At 44.0% G+C, this 19,502-nt stretch overlaps 1 protein-coding gene across 1 annotated transcript in view; it reads right to left on the bottom strand.

Annotated features, from left to right (window-relative positions):
- Nucleotides 1-4,296: 4,296 nt before the first annotated feature.
- The window catches only part of FKBP3 (FKBP prolyl isomerase 3), a 45,005-nt gene continuing 29,799 nt past the window's right edge, over nt 4,297-19,502 (bottom strand). Inside the window, exons 5-7 of the mRNA XM_029598469.1 lie at nt 15,601-15,668; nt 5,570-5,667; nt 4,297-4,453 (exon numbers count right to left, since the gene is read on the bottom strand). Of these exons, the coding sequence (XP_029454329.1) occupies nt 4,399-4,453; nt 5,570-5,667; nt 15,601-15,668 (221 nt within the window). The 3' untranslated portion in view covers nt 4,297-4,398. The remainder of the gene's footprint in view (nt 4,454-5,569; nt 5,668-15,600; nt 15,669-19,502) is intronic.

Below are 19,502 nucleotides of genomic sequence, written 5' to 3'. Positions count from 1 at the left end.
CAACAAGGAGATCTCTCTCCTGTGACACTTGCTGGCTCTTGGTTCCAACCCTGGAGGCTGATGTAGGCTACAGTCGTCTTGTCTGACATTATTTATTTAGGGCTTTTTTTTTTTTTTTTTACATTACATGGACCGCTTGACCTTGGGGTCTGTGGCTGAACCGTAGACACACCAATCTGACTGCCTGGGCTTCCAAGGTGGTTGGTGTTCCAGACACAGTCTCTGCGCCTTGGTCCAACGTCCCTGAGCTGTCAGTTTCCGACAGTGAGCTCCCCAGCCCTGGAGGCTCACATCTGTTGAGAGGACCAGCCAATTCGGAGAGGAGGGTACAACCCTGCTCAGATGAGCTTCCTGCAGCCACCACTGGAGCAGAGAGCATACGCCCATCAGTAAGTGGAGGCGAATTGAATAGTCTTGAGACTGCGGGTTCCAATTTGACAGCAGTAAGTGTTGAAGTGGTCGCATGTGTACCCTTGCCCAAAGTACTACCTCCAGTGTTGCTGCCAAACAGAACTTGGAGATAGCTCCACACCGTTGGGCATATTGTGCTCATCAACTGATGCACTCAGGACATCAACTTCCTTTATCCATGTGGTTGGAAGGAAGACCTTGCCCTGCTTGGTGTTGAATTGGACTCTAAAGATGTTCCAAAGACTAGTAGGGCTTGATATTGCTTCTGCCCAGGTTTACAACTTAATCGAGTTCCTGAAGTAAGGTGGTCACCCTGTTAGTCACCTGGAGACTCTCTTCCATGGACTTGGACCAGATCAACCAGTCATCCAAGTACAGGTGCACCAAGATTCCCTCTTTTCTCAATGCTGCTGCTACGACCACCATAATCTTGGAAAGTGTTCTGGGGGCTGAGGCTAGGCCAAAGGGCAATGCCTGGAACCGATAATGACAACCCAGTATCACAAAGTGTAGAAAACTGTGTTCTTGACAGACTGGAATATGTAGGTAGGCCTCGGATAGGCACAGGGATGTTAAGAACTATGATTGTACAGCCATTATCAAGGAGTGTAGGGTTTCCATGCAGAAATGATTCACTCGTAGATGTCAGTTGATGTTCTTGAGGTCCAGGATGGTGCAAAAGGAACCTTCCTTCTTGGGTACGATGAAATAGAAAATAGATGGAAGAATGCCATGTATTTGCCTGGTGTGCGATTATAGCCCTCATCCTGAGGAGCCTTAAGAGTAGTTTCTACCACCTGCTTCTTGAACTTGTCCAGAGGAGTATTGTGAAATTCCAGCACATATCCTTCTCATATGACCTCCAGTACCCTTTTGTCCGAAGTGATCTCGACCCACCTCTGGGAGAAGAGGAACAGTTGACCCCCTATCTCCTCATTCCAAGGGTGGGTTGACAAACTTTTGTTGGGGTTTGGGACAAACCTGAACCTGCCCTTCTCTTGGGCTGTCGACTATGAAAGGGCTGAGACCTCCCCAAAGGGCAGAGACCTCTGAAATGTCAAGTTTCTGTAGGGGTGAAAGAGTTGGGAGTGCCTGGATTGACCCCTCATAGGTGAGGGGCACTGTAACTGTTTTCTCTTATCTTCTGGTAGCCAGGGATCTGGAGATTCGTCCCATTTACTGGCCAGCTTTTCCAATTCGCTTCTGAAAAGGAGTGATCATTTAAAGGGTGTCTTTGTAAAATTTGCCTAGGAGGTTGCATCTGCTGACCAATTCAACAGCCACAGCTGCTACCTGGCTGCCACTGCGCCCACTCCTCTGGCCAAAGTACAGACTAGATCAGAGCCCGCGACAGCTAAAAAGGAGGCGGCGGGTTCCATAAGTGCTCTGGAATTCACCCGAGTTATCTACCTCCTGAAAGAGGAGTAGGCACAAATGAGCTACCAAGGCACAACAAGAAGCAATCTGTGAGCTACCAGGGCACAACAAGTAGCAATCTGCTACTATGTCAAAGGCTTGTTTAAGGATGGACTCCATCTATCTATCGTGTGTATCCTTTAAGGCTGCTCCTCCCTCCACTGGGATAGTTGTTTGCTTAGAGATGGCACAGACCAGTGCATCCACTTTAGGGAAAGGCAAACACTCTTTCCCTGCCGGATCCAGTAGGTATAGTACTTCTAATACCCCCCCCCCCAATAAAACTTGCTTCTGGGGCATCCCATTCCACATCAAATCAACTCCTGGATGGCCTCGTACTGGAACATAGCAAAAGGCTTTCTGTAGGGAAATCAGAATGGGATTCTTCTTTGGTTCTGTCAGAGTCCACCCCAGGAACTCCCAGCATCTTCAGTGTCTGGGAGACCAGGGCTGGCAATTCGTTTCTATGGAAAAACCATAACATCATCTGATACGATTCTAAACCAGGGGGAATTTCCCCCTCTTCCAAGGAATCTGTATCCTCCTTTGTCTGTGCCATCCGGGTCCTTGCCAGGGATACCCTTGGTGAGGCAAGGCATGCCTCGTGGTCTGCCGACAAAACTGGGAGAGGGAGGGCTTATTGGCTCAGGTTCTGTCTAGACAGGGGCAAGTGAGGTAGCAGAATGCGCCTGTACAAAGGCTTGAAGGCCCTGGAAAAATTCCACCAAAGAGAAGGCAGCTGGGACCATGCCTAGTCCAGGAGGTACTGGGGTAGGTGCTGCTGAATTTCCCTCTCCCGTGGATGACCCAGTTCCAGGGGGTACTTCCAGTTAAGGCTGTGGCTAACCCATCCTCTGAATGGGAGGAACTGTGCTTAGCAAAGTCCAGGGAGGCCAACTTTTTCTGGGCTTCCTTACAGTGCTGACATAAGTTGGAATGCAGGTCAGACTGTGAAGCCCTAATATGACAAGCAGTGCAGAGAGAAAGGTGCTCATGTTTCTTGGCTGCCAGAGCCATTGGCGGCGGTAACTGTGTTCTGTCAGCTCGCTCTTAAAGTTATGCACACAGATTTCAGGTGCCTAGGGAGGATGAGGCGAGGTGCTTTACTTGTATTCTGCACTTAGTAGGCAGTGCATGTATGTGCACATGTGCAGAGCCGATGCACTGCGCGCAACGATGTTCTATGGAGGACAATATGGCACAAAAGACGCGCACAAAGACATGCACAAGATGGTATCGCCAAGGCCTACCATGCAGTGTGCTGACCAAGCCTGAAGCAGAGCCTAGCCCACCGAGGGGCCGGTCGACCTGCTTGGAATCAGACTTCCCCTTACCCCAATAGGATTGGGAATGATGTCAGTACGGCACACCAAGCAAGGAGACCAGAGGAAGTGTTACCGAAATCCCTCCAAATGTCTCTGAATTGGGAGGTTAAAAAAAAATAAAAAATGTAAACACTCAACTAGGCTCAGCGCTTACCGGCTGAGTACAGAGACTGTCTCCAGCTGCAGAGGGAAAAAGCTTTGGCCGTCACCCTGCACCCAGTGCCTTTCAGCTGCTTAAACAGCAAAATAGACGCCGGGAACTGGCTACCTGACCAAGGCACACCTCTGAGGGATCTTGGAAATCACTTCAGGAGAACGGGGGTCAATTTTTTTCCTCCAATTTAAATGTTGAATTTCTCCTTCCAAAAAGTACAGCAGTCTCCATAGGGAGAGATATGTCCATCATCTGCTGGAGATGGTGAAATACTAAAGGGCTTAGGTCTAGGGTGATACCAGCTTTGAAGTCTGTTTCAGTCTCCTTCTGCTGGCAGGGGAGCATAACCCATTGGTCCAGAGTCCATTTGGCTACAGGCTAGGAAAGTGAATTTAAATGGTTTCATAACAACCCTTTTAGTAAATGTGCCACTCTCAATCTTTTAGCTTGTATGTGTTTCACAAATAATCTTTCTGCAGTAAGACAATGGCAGTACGACTGACCTAGTAACCGAAGGTCAACTAGTAACTGAAGTTATACACAAAGCTATGTTTTTCTTTTTATTTATACCCAAATAATCAAGTCAATCTGTTTGAATATTGAGGGTACTTCCCCTTGCCCTATGCATAGTTGAGGTGTTTTTGAAAGAGTATGGTGGTGTAGTGTGCCTAAAGTGTTTAGATCTTGTGTTCCTTTTTCATAAAGTAGAACAAAAAATAAATGTCAATGTGATGGCTGCTATAAAGATGGTCAACATGTGGGGCTAGGGAAAATAGCTGCAGGAAAAAAAAAAAGACAGTAAGTGTAAAGACAGATATCCCTTTTCTAGAGAACAAAAAAAAAAAAAAGTTAACAAAAGGGTATGTAGTGTAGGGCCAGAGACCTGAAAGCAGAGTGAAGCCAGGCACACAAAGGTCACAAAAACCAGACTTTGCATTTTTGTGCAGGTTTACACTTTAGTATAAGCATGTAAAAGATAACTATCAAGACTGAAGTAACAAGATTATTTTATTTACAAAAAAGTCCACACTCAAAGACTGCCCTGTTGCAATTGTGATGTTTCACAATGGTGAGCAGGAAGTACGTGATCTCTCATTCGATATCCACCAGTTCAACTTCAAATATCAGTTTTGCATTAGGTGGAATTCTGTTTATATAATCAAGGAGAATAGTTCAATAATTTAACAATTATCATCCAGTTTCACATGCGTGAATTAGAAAACATTTGTAAATCACTCACCCAGCAAAAATCTATCCAATTTTGAAAAATATTGTTCTGAAAGAAAAATGGACCAGCCAGAATGTAAGTTACTTACCGAAACTTAACATTTTCTGGGTTCAAAAAAGGTTTGGATAAGTTCTTGGAGGAGAAGTCCATTAATGGCTATTAATCAAGTTTACTTAGGAAATAGCCACTGCTATTAATTGCATCAGTAGCATGGGATCTTCTTAGTGTTCGGGTAATTGCCAGGTCTTTGTAGCCTGGATTGGCCACTGTTGGAAACAGGTTGCTGGGCTTGATGGATCCTTGGTCTGACCCAGCATGGCAATTTCTTATGTTCTTAAACTCCTTTCAGTGAATGGATCATAAATGTGAATAATTTAAAATTCTGAAAACCATAAATAGAAATGAAAAATTCCACAGTCTGAGTACAACTGAAGAGTATAGTTAGCTAAGCATTACACCAAGGGTTCAATTTCAAGACAGCTTTCGCTGTGCAGCTCTTAATGATACCAGAAGAAAAACAGTTATAGGGTCAGGCTAGTGATTAAATGGCTAATACAGTGCACTTTCAATGGTTAGTCTTGGTTCGATTTCTGTTCCTTCCACTATAAAAGAGGTAATACTTCCTTCATGGGTTGAACAGACCAAAGTAGTAGTTTTATTACTGCTGCTGAGAAGTATACAATGTTTACAGAAAATATTCCAAGGAAACTCAACAACGGGAATCCTGGAAAAGAATGTGGGTGCTCATAGGTACCCATCATACGGGCCGTATACTGCCTCAACCATGTGCACCAAGAGTTTAAAGATATATCGTATAGTTAAATCACAATATTGTTTTGAGGTTTCTCTATTACTTTGCACTACCAATACAGAGCTCCCTGTCCACTTGAGTTCTGTTCAGCAATACTTGGCTTTTTAAATGAGAATCTAAAACAGCTTCATGTGGGACTTCTGCAACATAAGTATGCCCTTGTCACACTGCAATTATAAATGTAAAAAAAAAAAAAATATATAATTCTCTTTTTAAAAGGATACTTGGCATCTGGCTGTCCTTTCTTGCCATAAGCCCATTCAGATTCAATTTCCAGCCGAGCTTTCTCCCCTTTACTCATTGTCAAAAGAGCTTCATCCCACTATAAAACAAACACCCCCACCAATATATTACTAATACCAGTTTTTACACAAAAGCTTTAATACACAAAATCCTAAACACTTCTTTACAATTTCATATAAGCACCTCAAGTAGAAAATCTTATTTCTTATTATTTTTAAAGAGACTGTGGAAAGATTGAATGCTGTCATTATCTAATTAGAGGAATAAAACTAAAACTTTTTTTTAAGGGACATACCCACATCAGAAGTCTCAGGTGCATTCCTACTTCAAAGCTCACTGCTAAAGCTACTACTACAATTACCATTCAGTATTTGTGAGAACCAAAAAATAATCATTTCATTCATCTCTAGAAAAAAAAAATTAGTGTTAATTTTGAAAAACATTTTTAGAGCACAATTCAAATAAGCCACCTCAATAAGGCTGTGTCTCAAGGCTTTTTTGTCTTGTGATGCATGATTGTTTTTCTTGGGATCAGAAAAAAAGATTTAAAAACTTAAGTCTCCTGCAAAAGCAATGAACCACAATTTCAGTTCTAACCAAATACAGAAAACTAATATATTGCTTACAGGAGTGTAGTTCTTCAAAAAAACATCCTGAATACAATCTCTAATTCTGCAATTCACTGTGGGCGCACATAAATAGGGATCAAGTGTGTGCTAAAATTGACATAACTGGAATGCCTATTGCACCACTGACATCAACAACCTAGAACCGCACTGATGTATTCCTCTTGTGGAGCATATCACATGAGGAAACTTCAAAACAAGAGAATGAGATACCCAACCCAGGTTATTTTTCTCTTAAAAATAGATATCCTTCCCCCAAGTTAAAAAGTAAATCTTCTAAATTGGAGTCAGTTAGTGAGTCTGATCACAATACAATTAACCCCGATTTTAGTGATTGACTAATTTTAGTTTTGCTACTGGTCATTCATAAACTAAAGTCAGTCACCTAGTTAACTTATGGTTAATCTGTTTATCATCTTAGGAACCACAGAATTCAAATATACACGCCACAAACACTGAACCGTATAAACAGATCAAAATAAAGGCATACACTGGCAGCTCAAGAGTCGGGGTGGGTATGTCCTTTCGCACCCCACCCTGTTTATGTCAGCAAACCATCAAAACCTTTAGTAAAGATACAGGGAATACAATCTGTTCCCTCCCCCCCCCCCCCCCATAACCCACCCCGAAGAACCTTTATGTAGATAACACATGCCATAATTAGGTAGAAAAGGCAAAACATATAGATATGTGAGGGGATCGAGAGACTAAGCCTGAGAGGCATCCTAAATGGGAAATAGGAAACATTGTTCAAAATTACACTCCTAGCTTTTGGAGTGAGGGAATCGAGATAGTTGCTCCACGTTGCCTTAAACGTCCGCTGCTTTCTAAATGAGTGGTGTGAGGCTTTATTATCCATGACCACGAGAGTATGAAGTAAATTGTGCCAGGTCCAATAGGAAGGACCAGCGGCCTCCTTCCATGTCAGTAAAATAAATCATTTCTCCCAGTAAGCAAGCTTTGCGAAACAGTAGAATCGCTCCTCTGGTGCAAATCCCAGTAGGCGGCATATGATCAAACAGAATAGAGGCAGAGTGCAAAGGAATGCGATAATGTAGGAGCGTAGAGATATAGCGCATGACCCGAGTAAATCACTGGGCATGACCAGAAGGCATGAGTCAAGGTGCCTCGTTCCAAGTTACATTTAAGACAAACCTTACTGATGCAAAAAAAAACAAACAAAACCCCAAAAACACACCTGATAATTCAAAATCCCTTAAACTGAGATATCTATTCCATAATCAGCTTTAAAAAAACAACCCCCCCCCCCCCCAAAAAAAAAACAAGAAACTATCAACTTAGGCCAGAGTGGCAGATCTGGAGGAGTGGAGGCAGAAAGATATATAGAAGAGACCTTTAGAGACATAATAGAACAGTCTCAACTTCAGTCAAGCAGCATCTGTGCTGCTTTGGAGAAGCAAAGTCACCTGACAGGAGACCACCACATTGGTGCGGCAGGAAGTGATCCTGAAGCTAGGACTTGCCCTGCAGGTAATGCTTTATCTCTTGCAGCAAGGATGTGTCTACAAAGGTCCATGCCCAGGAGGGAAGGGTTGGGACAGTCATTGTAAGAGGCAATTCGATCGTTAGAAATGTAGTTAGCTGGGTGACTGGTTGAAGATCGCTTGGTAACTTGCCTGCCTGGTACAAAAGTAGCAGACCTCAAACACCACCTAGATAAGATTTTAGAAAGTCCTAGGGATGAGACTACTGTTATTGTCCATGTGGCTACCAATGATATCGAAAGGTGCAGGAGGGAGGTTTTGGAGACTAAATTTAGGCAGGAAACAAACCCAGAACCTCCAAGGTTTGCATGCTCAGAAATTCTCTGTTCCAAAGCAGCCTCTCTCTGGGGGTCCTGAGCTCCAGAGTTTCAATACATGGATGAGATGATGGTGCAGAGAAGAGGGTTTTAGATTTATTAGGAACTGGGGAACATTCTGGGGAAGGGGAAACCTATTTCAATGGGATGGACTCCTCCTTAACCAGACTGCTGGCACTAACCTTTAAAAATGAGAGCAGCAGCTTTTAAATTAGATAAGGGAAAGGCCACAGTCACTTAAAAGAGCATGTTTCGGAATGATGTAAACAAAACAGGGAAGTAAGGGCATCCTGATAGAGAGGATGCAATAAATGCTAAAGTAACCAGTGGTTTTTAAATAGGTAGTTTGGGATCTTTGTTGCTCTATGTCAACTGATAAGCAGATTGTTAATACTGTACAAACAAAACACAGTCTGAAATGTCTGTTTGCAAATGCTAGAAGTCTAAAAAACAAGATGGAAGAATTAGAATACATACTGCTGAATGAAGATGTAGATATAATTGGCATTTCAGAGACTCTGTGGAAGGAGGATAACCAAGGAGACACTGATACTAGGATTCAAATCATCATAGGATGGTTTAAATTGGGGGAGGGGTGGCACCCTATGTTAAAGAGGACACAGAGTCACACAGATTAAGAGTTCTGCAAGAACCAAAATGTAACGTGGAATCATTATGGACCGAAATTCCTGACGAGAAGAGGAATAAAATAGCAGTGGGGTATACTACCGTTTCACCTGAGCAGAATGAACAGACAGACGATGAAATGCTAACAGAAATTAGGGAAGTTAACAAAAATAGCAACACAGTAATAATGGGTGATGTCAGGACATGCCAAGGAAGCAAAGTTTCTAGATAAATGTCTGCTTTATAGCACAGCTGGTACAAGAACCAACAAGATGGGGCACTATTTTAGATTTAATCCTTAGTTGAACATATGATTTGGTGCGAGTCGTAATAATGTTGGGGCCACATGGCAATAGTGATAACGATCAAATTTGACTTGATAACTAGAGGGAGGGCCTTAAGGAAATCTTCAGTGATAGTATTTAATTTTTATAAGGGAAAATGAGAAAAATGGTTAAGTTAAAACTGAAAGGTGAAACTGCAAAAGTTAAGACTTCACATCAGGCAAGAACACTGTTCAAGAATCCATTGATTTATCCAGTGGATTTATCCTTTTGGTGTGTTTTTGATTTCTACTCTGCCTGGCGGTCACTATTCAAGAATACCAATCTTGGAACCCTGAACAGTTGAATTCCATGCATTAAAAAAGGTGGAAGGAAGGCCAATTGACTGCCGGTGTAGTCTAAAGGTGAGATGAGAGAAGCTATTATAGTAGAAAGAACAGCTTTCAAAAAAAAGGAAAATGTATCCAAATAAAGAAAACAGGAAACATAAGCACTGGCAAGTTATATACAAAGCTTTGATAAGGAGGCAAAGAGAATTTGAAAAGAAGCTTACTGAAGAAGCAAAAATTCAAAAAAACGTTTCAGCTACATTTGAAGCAAAAAGCCTACAAGGGAGTCAATCCATTAGATGATCAAGGGTTTAAATGTGCACCAGAGGATAAGGCCATAGTAGAGGGATTAAATGACTTTTTTGCTTGTTTTTACTGAGGAGAATTGTAAGGCAGATACTTATAAGAACATAAGAAAATGCCATACTGGGTCAGACCAAGGGTCCATCAAGCCCAGCATCCCGTTTCCAACAGTGGCCAATCCAGGCCATAAGAACCTGGCAAGTACCCAAAAGCTAAGTCTATTCCATGTTACCATTGCTAATGGCAGTGGCTATTCTCTAAGTGAACTTAATAGCAGGTAATGGACTTCTCCTCCAAGAACTTATCCAATCCTTTTTTAAACACAGCTATACTAACTGCACTAACCACATCCTCTGGCAACAAATTCCAGAGTTTAATTGTGCATTGAGTAAAAAAGAACTCTCTCAGATTAGTTTTAAATGTGCCCCATTCTAACTTCATGGCGTGCCCCCTAGCCTTTCTACTATCCGAAAGAGTAAATAACCGATTCACATCTACCCGTTCTAGACCTCTCATGATTTTAAACACCTCTATCATATCCCCCCTCAGCCATCTCTTCTCCAAGCTGAAAAGTCCTAACCTCTTTAGTCTTTCCTCATAGGGGAGTTGTTCCATTCCCCTTATCATTTTGGTAGCCCTTCTCTGTACCTTCTCCATCGCAATTATATCTTTTTTGAGATGCAGCGACCAGAATTGTACACAGTATTCAAGGTGCGGTCTCACCATGGAGCGATACAGAGGCATTATGACATTTTCCGTTTTATTCATCATTCCCTTTCTAATAATTCCCAACATTGTTTGCTTTATTGACTGCCGCAGCACACTGTACTGACGATTTCAATGTGTTATCCACTATGACACCTAGATCTTTCTTGGGTTGTAGCACCTAATATGGACCCCAACATTGTGTAATTATAGCATGGGTTATTTTTCCCTATATGCATCACCTTGCACTTATCCACATTAAATTTCATCTGCCATTTGGATGCCCAATTTTCCAGTCTCACAAGGTCTTCCTGCAATTTATCACAATCTGCTTGTGATTTAACTACTCTGAACAATTATCTCACTCGTCATATTTCTTTCCAGATCATTTATAAATATATTGAAAAGTAAGGGTCCCAATACAGATCCCTGAGGCACTCCACTGTCCACTCCCTTCCATTGAGAAAATTGCCCATTTAATCCTACTCTCTGTTTCCTGTCTTTTAGCCAGTTTGCAATCCACGAAAGGACATCGCCACCTATCCCATGACTTTTTACTTTTCCTAGAAGCCTCTCATGAGGAACTTTGTCAAACGCCTTCTGAAAATCCAAGTATACTATATCTACCGGTTCACCTTTATCCACATGTTTATTAACTCCTTCAAAAAAGTGAAGCAGATTTGTGAGGCAAGACTTGCCCTGGGTAAAGCCATGCTGACTTTGTTCCATTAAACCATGTCTTTCTATATGTTCTGTGATTTTGATGTTTAGAATACTTTCCACTATTTTTCCTGGCACTGAAGTCAGGCTAACCGGTCTGTAGTTTCCCGGATCACCCCTGGAGCCCTTTTTAAATATTGGGGTTACATTTGCTATCCTCCAGTCTTCAGGTACAATGGATGATTTTAATGATAAGTTACAAATTTTTACTAATAGGTCTGAAATTTCATTTTTTAGTTCCTTCAGAACTCTGGGGTGTATACCATCCGGTATGTCAGAAGTGATATTTAAAGGTGATTCAGATGAAATGAAAAATCATAGTGAAACTGGAAGTTGTAATAGGGTATACATCCCAGAGTACAGAAGGTAATGAAAAATGAAATTGCAGGCCTTAATAATCTATAAGGTGTGATTAAAATCAGCTATACTACCTGAAGATTGGCCAATGTAATATAGAAATTACTTACCTGATAATTGGTCCTGAGTCCATCTGTAGACAGATGGACTCAGGGCCAATGGGTATAGTGTGCTCCTGATAGCAGTTGGAGACTGAGTCAGATTTCAATCTGAAGTCAGCACTACATATACCCGTGCACGAGGCTTTGCTCTCCAGTTTTCTCCTCGAAAAACAATTATGGATATATGTGTTTGGATAATTTTTTTTTAACAACTTGAATTGGTTGATGTGGTTTCTAGCTGGAGACCGCAAGGACACTGAACCGAGAAGCGCCGTCACCTGGTAATATGGGTGTCTGAACCAGAGATAAGGGTTGGCTTACCCGTGCTTGTGTTGCACTGGGGCGGGGGAGGAGGTTCCCCCGAGGATTCTTGATTGCGAGACAGCCATGGGCCGGGTGCTGAGTCCATCTGTCTACATTAAGGAAAATGAAATTATCAGGTAAGTAATTTCTACATTTCCTAGCGTGTAGCAGATAGACTCAGGACCAATGGGATTGTACAAAAGCTACTCCTGAACCGGGTGGGAGGCTGCCTGTGGCCCATTTAGTACTGTCTTTGCGAACGCTGTCCTCCTTGGCCTTAACATCCAAGCGATAGAATCTCGAGAAGGTGTGGATGGAAGACCACGTTGCCACCCGACAGATCGCTGCGGGTGACAGCATCTTGGTTTCTGCCCAGGACACTGCCTGGGCCCTTGTGGAATGGGCCTTGACTTGTAGAGGTGGAGGCTTGCCTGCCTCTACGTAGGCCGCCTTGATTACTTCTTTGATCCAGAGGGCTATGGTTGCCCGCCAGGCCGCTTCTCCCCACTGTGAAGAACGAACAGATGGTCCGTCTTTCGTACAGGTTCTGATCTTTCCCGGTATCGGACTAGGAGTCTGCTGACATTCAGGTGGCGAAGAAGGCGTGAGTCTTCAGAGTCCTTATGCTCGTCTGGAGATGGAGCAAGATGGTTTGGTTTAGATGGAAGTGAGAAACCACTTTTGGCAGGAAGGAGGGTATTGTGCGCAGCTGTATGGTTCCCGGCATGAATCTGAGGAACGGCTCCCGGCATGATAGTGCTTGAAGTTCGGAGATTCGATGGGCTGAGCAGATTGCCATGAGGAACACTGTCTTTAAGGTCAGGAGCCGTAGGGACTGACCGCGAGTTGGTCTGAACGAAGCTCCCGCTAGGAAGTCTAACACTAAATTGAGATTCCATAGGGGTATCAGCCACTTTAGGGGTGGCCGAATGTGCTTGACCCCTTTTAAGAAGCGGGAGATGTCTGGGTGGGCCGCTAGGCTGGTGCTGTCCACCCTGGGTCTGAAGCTGGCCAGAGCAGTCAGTTGTACCTTGATGGAGTTGAGGGACAACCCTTTGTTCACGCCGTCCTGCAGAAATTCCAGGATCATGGGGATTTTGGCTGTCCATGTAAGGATGTTGCGGTCCTCACACCAGGCTTTGAATATTCTCCATACTCGTATATGTGTTAAGGGGTGGAGAACTTGCGTGCTCGGAGCAGTGTCACAATCACTGGTCCTGAGTATCCACTCTTTTTCAGGCGAGACCTCTCAATGGCCAGACCATAAGGACTTCAGCCTTGCCGGACACAGCGACTCACTACTGCCGCCTCTGGTGGTCCAGCTTCCAGTCTAATAAAGAACTATTGTGTTTATCTCATATTCTAGCCTAGCCGGTGTTTCCTCTCAGGATCTCCTCCTGGGGGCACTGTCATCTGCCATCAGCCCAGGGATTCACAATTTCCTCTAAATGGTCATTCCTTTCACTATTATCACCTTGTGGGAGCCAACCAGTACAGACCACTGACTCCGCTCACTGAAGTATTATATAGACAGCTATAGAGACAGCGGTGCCATGCTTTGCGCATGTATCCTGTACAGGTGCGCGTGCCAGGAGGCCTGGTTATGCGTTCCAGGTGTGCCCACGTTGTGCGCTTAGGGACGGAAGATGCGCGCGGGCCTAGTTGTGTGCTTGGCACCCCTGAGCGCGCCGCTGCGTGCACAGTGAAGATGCGGACGATGCGGTGACCAGGTGGGGGGGGGGGCGCTGGCGACCACTCGTTAAGATGGCGCCCCCCCCCAGGGGGTCTCCACATGGGAGGACCCTCTTGCCGGATTGGGGTCTAGCCCGGACGGGGCTGCTCAGCCCGAATGTACAGACGCCAGAGAGACGATCTCTGTGGCTGTCCGAGCCTCGGAGACAGAGAAAGTTTACTACCTTACCTTGTCTTGGCGCTTCCCGGTCCTCCGCCAGGCAGTCTCCGGCTGCGGGGGGGGGGGGGGGGGGGGGGGGGGGAGGAAATTACCTTCACCGCTGCACTCTGTTCTGCACCCGCTGCCTCTCAGCCGCTCCCTTTCCTGGGGGCTAAGTCCGTGCCGGGACAGAGGCTTACTTCTGAGGGATCCCTGAAATCACTTCAGGAAATCTCAACTGGAGGAGGGACCCTTAGGTATCACAGCAGGAGAACGGGGCTCGTTTTGGAGGTAAGTTTTTCTGTTTCTTCTTTCAATTTGGAGTTTGGTTTTCTAACGCTGTGCGTGTGTGAAGTCCCCAACTGCTATGGAGATGAAAAAAACTGGAGAGCAAAGCCTCGTGCACGGGTATATGTAGTGCTGACGTCAGATTGAAATCTGACTCTGTCTCCAACTGCTATCAGGAGCACACTATATCCATAGGTCCTGACTCCATCTGCTACATGCTAGGAAATGCCAATTTTTAAACAGGGTTCCAGAAGTGAGCCAGGAAACTACAGACTGGTGAGCTTGACATCCGTGCTGGGAAAAATGATTGAAACTATTATAAAGAACAACATTGATGAATATATAGATAGGATCTGCAAGACTGGGCATCCAAATGGCAGATGGCATTTAATGTGGACAAGTGCAAAGTGATACAGATATGGAATAGGAGCCCAAAATATAGCTACATGAATGATGCAAGGTTCCAAACTGGCAGTCACCACCCAGGAAAAAGATCTAGGTTCATTGTGGATAATACTTGAAATACTCTGTCCAGATTGTGGCAGCAGCCAAGAAAGCAAATATAATGCTAGGAAATATTAGGAAAGGAACTGAGAATAACACAGTGAATATTATAATGCCTTTGTATCCCTCCACAGTGCAACTGCACCTTGAATACTGTATATAATTTTAGTCACCACATCTCAAAAAAATTATAGCAGAATTAGAAAAGTTACAAATGAAGGGCGACCAAAATGATAAAGGGGGTGGAATGATTTCCCTATGAGGAAATGCGAAAGAGGTTAGGGCTCTTCAGCATGGAGAAGAGACAACAGAGGTGACATATGATAGAGGTCTATAAAATAATGAGTGGATTGGCATGGTTAACACGAATCTGCTGTTTACACTTTCAAGAAGTACAAAGTCTAGGGGACATGCAATGAAGCTACTAGGTGATATGTTTAAGACAAATAGGAGAAAATACATTTTTATTCAATGCAAAATTAAACTCTGGAATTCACTGCCAAAGAATGTGGTAATAGCTGTTATTGTAACTGGGTTTAAAAAAAGTTTGGACAAGTTCCTGGAAGAAAAAGTCCATAGACCACTGTTAAAGTGGACTGGGGAAAATCTACTGCTTGTCCTTGGGATAAGCAGCATGCAATCTATTGAATTTAGGAATCCTGCTAGGTACTTGTGACCTAGACTGACCACTGTTGGAAAAGGTTGCTGGGCTTGATGGACCTTTGGTCTGACCCAGCACAGCAAAACTTATGTTCTTATGAACTTAAAGATACCAAAAATATTTAATAAAAACAAAGTTTGCTGGAGAAAGTGAGGGTGTAATGTATGAAAACATTTCAAAACAGGCACATCTCATAGAATCTTGATGGCAGAAAGAGACTGTATGGCCTATCTAGTCTGCCCATCAGCCCAACTAATTTAGCTTTACAACTCCTGACACTTCCTCAGATTCCCTGATCGGGTTTCCTGCTTTAGAATACTGTACACTGTCAAAATGCTCACTAACTACAGTTGGTGTAAGACCAATTAGTTTACTTTACCCATCTAAACATGTAACCAGCTGGATTCATCTCAGATACTGAGTCCCAATTTACTTCTTGGCATTTCATTATCAGAGAAACCTAATAGATTCAGATATTTTTGTTTACTTACTCCTCTAATAACTTTTCCTACTCCAACTTTGAAATTCAAAGGTTTAGCTGTTTTCTTCTTTTTTGAACCTGCAATGTAGTGTAAGAATGTATGTTTTAATAAAAAAAAATTCAGTTATTACTACACAGAAATGTTACTCCATGCTTTAATGTGGTCAAGGTAGAATTTACATATTTATAAATTATTCACTTTAGCTAGACATCCTCAAAAACTGTCATAAAATAGGAAGGTCATTTGCTCGGCCAAAAAATAGCAGAAGCCCTGGTTTTAGCAGGCCCAGGAAGGGAGGAGAGGAATCCCCCTTAAAGGCATTCACAATACCTTCAGTCTTCAAGGGAGAGAGAGACTAAGCGCTTAGACTTTTTCCCCCTTAATTTTCATTTCCTGGAAATAAAAATTTGGTATTGTTTATGTCATGTCTAATGTGTCTAATTCCTGTATGACCTGTTTTTTTTTTGTAGTGTTTATAGCTCAAAAGGTCCAAGTTGTGCACTGTTAAGCTAAGGTAATGTGTGTGGTGTCTGTACGATACGGAAAGATTATATATAGTACAGCTATGTATATCAAGAGTGATTCATGCTTGCAAATATAATACTGGCACATGGTAAGGTCAGTAATAAAATATCCTCTACAGTCCTGGGCATCTACATTACTGTGGATGCATGCTGTAGAGAAGAAAGGTAGATAAGTCATCAAGGGTTTGTATGCATGTACAAAGTGGGAAGGGTGAGGTTTCTAGAATTATTGGTAGAGATGGAAGGTGTACAGATTTGAAGACTTAAAACAGGATGGTGTACATGTTATACAAGCTAATAAGGCCAAAGCTGTTTATAAAAAAGGCAAGTGCTGCAATTACCTGTGAGACAAGTGGCACTGGTCCTTTAAAACTTTAAATTAAAAAAATAATACATTTTTAAATAATAGGAGATAAGGTCATTAAAATGTTTTCAGAGGGTGTATCTGATAGAGTATATTGAAGAGAGTCTGATCCAACTGTTTTTCTTGTATTTTCTAAAGCATAAATGTTATAAATATTGCATCATTCCCATTGGAAAAAGGAGAGGCAGTAGCCACTCTGAATTGGATTCATACTTGCCATGGAATGTAGTAAATTTGGGGCAGAGAAATTTCAGAGGCAACTAAAAGGTGTACATACATGTAAGTGAATGGGCATTTGTCAACAGGTCAGAGGGCATTACTGAAGTGCTTGTGGCGGCTTCTCCAAATCTCTTTTCAAGCTGTGACAACTTCTCTCTTCATGCCAAATATATTCACCAAATCTGCTTTTATCACAATTATGTCTTTTGACCTCCATTTGCCCTCTAGGATCTAAAAATATTTTGGGTAAATTCAGCCCTTAAGTGCCATATTTTCTCTATTTTCTACTGCTCATGACTAGCTAAAGTAGCTAAACTTATGTTTGCATAAAGAATTACTATACTTTGAAATTTCAGTTCTGTGTTCATTTAATTTAAAATCAGTAATAATACAATTAACTAGTGCCTAAAAAATTAGCTATAGTCAAGCTGATTCTTACTATTTAAGATTTATATTCTGCATTCCCTGTATGTAACTGGATCAGTCCAGACCGTGGGTTGAGCCTCCTGTCCAGCAGATGGAGACAGACCAAAACTGAAAGGGTATCCTATATCAGGACAGAGCCTAGCCTGCAGCCCCTCAGTATTTGTCTGTCTCCAGCAGCTCACCTTGCGGTTCCCTTACTTCAATTCTTTATTTATACACTGTGGGGTACTTTCTTATCTATCTTTCCAAGTTCAAGCAAGTATTAATTTCTATGTTTAATTTATAAAAAAAACACAACTTTTTTTTAAAATTTACAATATTTTGTCTTCTTAAATCTGTCTCAGGGGACAGTGCTGTCCCCTTGCCCTTGGGGGGGGGGCCTAGAAGGGCTTGCCCCTTGAGTTCACTCAGTCTAGGCTCCTTTCTCAGTGCTGTGGCGATACTGGTGGTTCCAGTCCCTTCCCCTCAGACACTGCCTTGAGCCCCGGGACGCCTTATTTCCCCGGTGGTGTTTACAGGGAAGCCCATTCCGCTGTTAAAAAAAAAAAAAAAAAAGGAATATAAATAATTTTACAAAAATAAGGCGCTATTCTTAATTTCAGGAAGTGGTAACAGAGAAAGGAACGGGCAGGGTTTGATCACCTGCACTTGTTCCTCTCCCTGGCTCAGCTCAGCTGTTTTTTTCCCCTGTTCGCGGCTTTTCTCAGGGGACAGCCTGTCAGCTATCTCACTGCTGTTTGGCCTGCGGAGAGCCCGCGGCTAGGCTCTCTCGCGATGGGGTTTGTTCCTCTTGTTTACTGGGTGGGGCGGGTCCGTCCGAGGTGCCCACTCCACCGCAGACCTGGGGGTGCTCCTCACGTCGCATAACCAGGCAGTTCCCGACTCGAGAAACCGAAAGGAATGGTGGCCATCTTGGGTGTTCGTGCAGCTCCCGATTCGGAGCTGCAGAGGGCTGAGGAACCCAATTGTCACCTCCCCCCCTCGATTTGAGCCCTGGGCCCCCCTCCGGGAAAACTAGACCCTGTTTCTCCTCAGAATTTGTGCTCCTGATGCACAAGTCTTACCTGGCTAGCTTACAAGAGGAAGAGGACCCCTCTCCAGTCGTCGTCCCCCCCCAAGATACCGCAATTGCCTACCCCTCCCGCTGCTCCGGACCTGCAAGGCTCCGTACGGATTAGAGTGGTACTGGGGGTACCCCTCCCCCCCAATCCACCTCAGCCACCTGCCTTGCCGGACCAGGATCCAGATGAGGATCAGTCCCTACCGGGTCCCTCTCTCAAAGGGGATGACCCCCCCGCGTATTACGATTGTTTCAAAGGGAAGAATTAGAGCCGCTCATTCCCTTTATCCTGCAGGAACTGGGGATTGAGGTCCCTCTAGATCAGTGGTTCTCAACCCTGTCCTGGGGACCCCCCCAGCCAGTCGGGTTTTCAAGATATCCACAATGAATATGCATGAGAGAAAATTTGCATGTTATGGAGGCAGTGCATGCAAATGTTCTCTCATGCATATTCATTGTGGATATCTTGAAAACCCGACTGGCTGGGGGGGTCCCCAGGACAGGGTTGAGAACCACTGCTCTAGATGATACGGTTACGGCCACAACGCCAGCTCATGTGGACCCAGTCCTGGCGGGACTAAGGGCGCCTCCACGCACCTTCCCATGCCATCCCATGCACAAGCTATTGCTCTTTCGGGAATGGGAGGCTCCTGAGACGGGACTACAGGTGGGTAGGGCTATGGACAAGCTCTACCATCTCCCCGAGGATTGCCTGGAAATGCTGAAAACCCCTAAAGTGGATTCTTCGGTCTCTGCGGTCAGCAAACACACTACTATCCCAGTGGTGGGAGCCACCGCCCTTAAGGATGTCCAGGATCGTAAGCTTGAATTTTATCTTAAGCCTATCTTCAAAGTCTTGGCTCTCGGTGTCTGGGCGACTATCTGCAGCAGTCTCATGCAGAGGGCAAGTCTTAGGTGGGTCCAACAATTGCTCAGCACCCAGGACCTCCCGCCTGCAGAGGCAGAGCGACTGGAGGGGGCAGTGGCGTATGGAGCGGACGCCCTCTATGATTTACTCCGGGTGCAGGCCAAAGCAATGGTATCAGCAGTGTCGGCCAGATGCCTCCTCTGGTTGCGCAACTGGTCGGCAGACTCCTCTTCTAAGTCACAGCTGGGCACACTTCCTTTCAAGAGTAAGCTGCTTTTTGGCGAGGTCCTAGAGCAGCTTATTAAATCCTTGGGTGAGAACAAGGTTCACAAGCTACCAGAGGACCGCTCTAAACAGCCTAGGTCTTTCTTCCCCACGCATTCTTGCTTCAGGGGACAGAGAAGATATGCCAACAGGGCGAGGGGCTCCTTTCCCAGAGGAAACTCTTCC

Source organism: Rhinatrema bivittatum, chromosome 4 (assembly GCF_901001135.1).
Source record: "Rhinatrema bivittatum chromosome 4, aRhiBiv1.1, whole genome shotgun sequence".
NCBI classification, from domain to species: domain Eukaryota; kingdom Metazoa; phylum Chordata; class Amphibia; order Gymnophiona; family Rhinatrematidae; genus Rhinatrema; species Rhinatrema bivittatum.
This window is presented reverse-complemented; position numbering and strand designations above follow the sequence as displayed.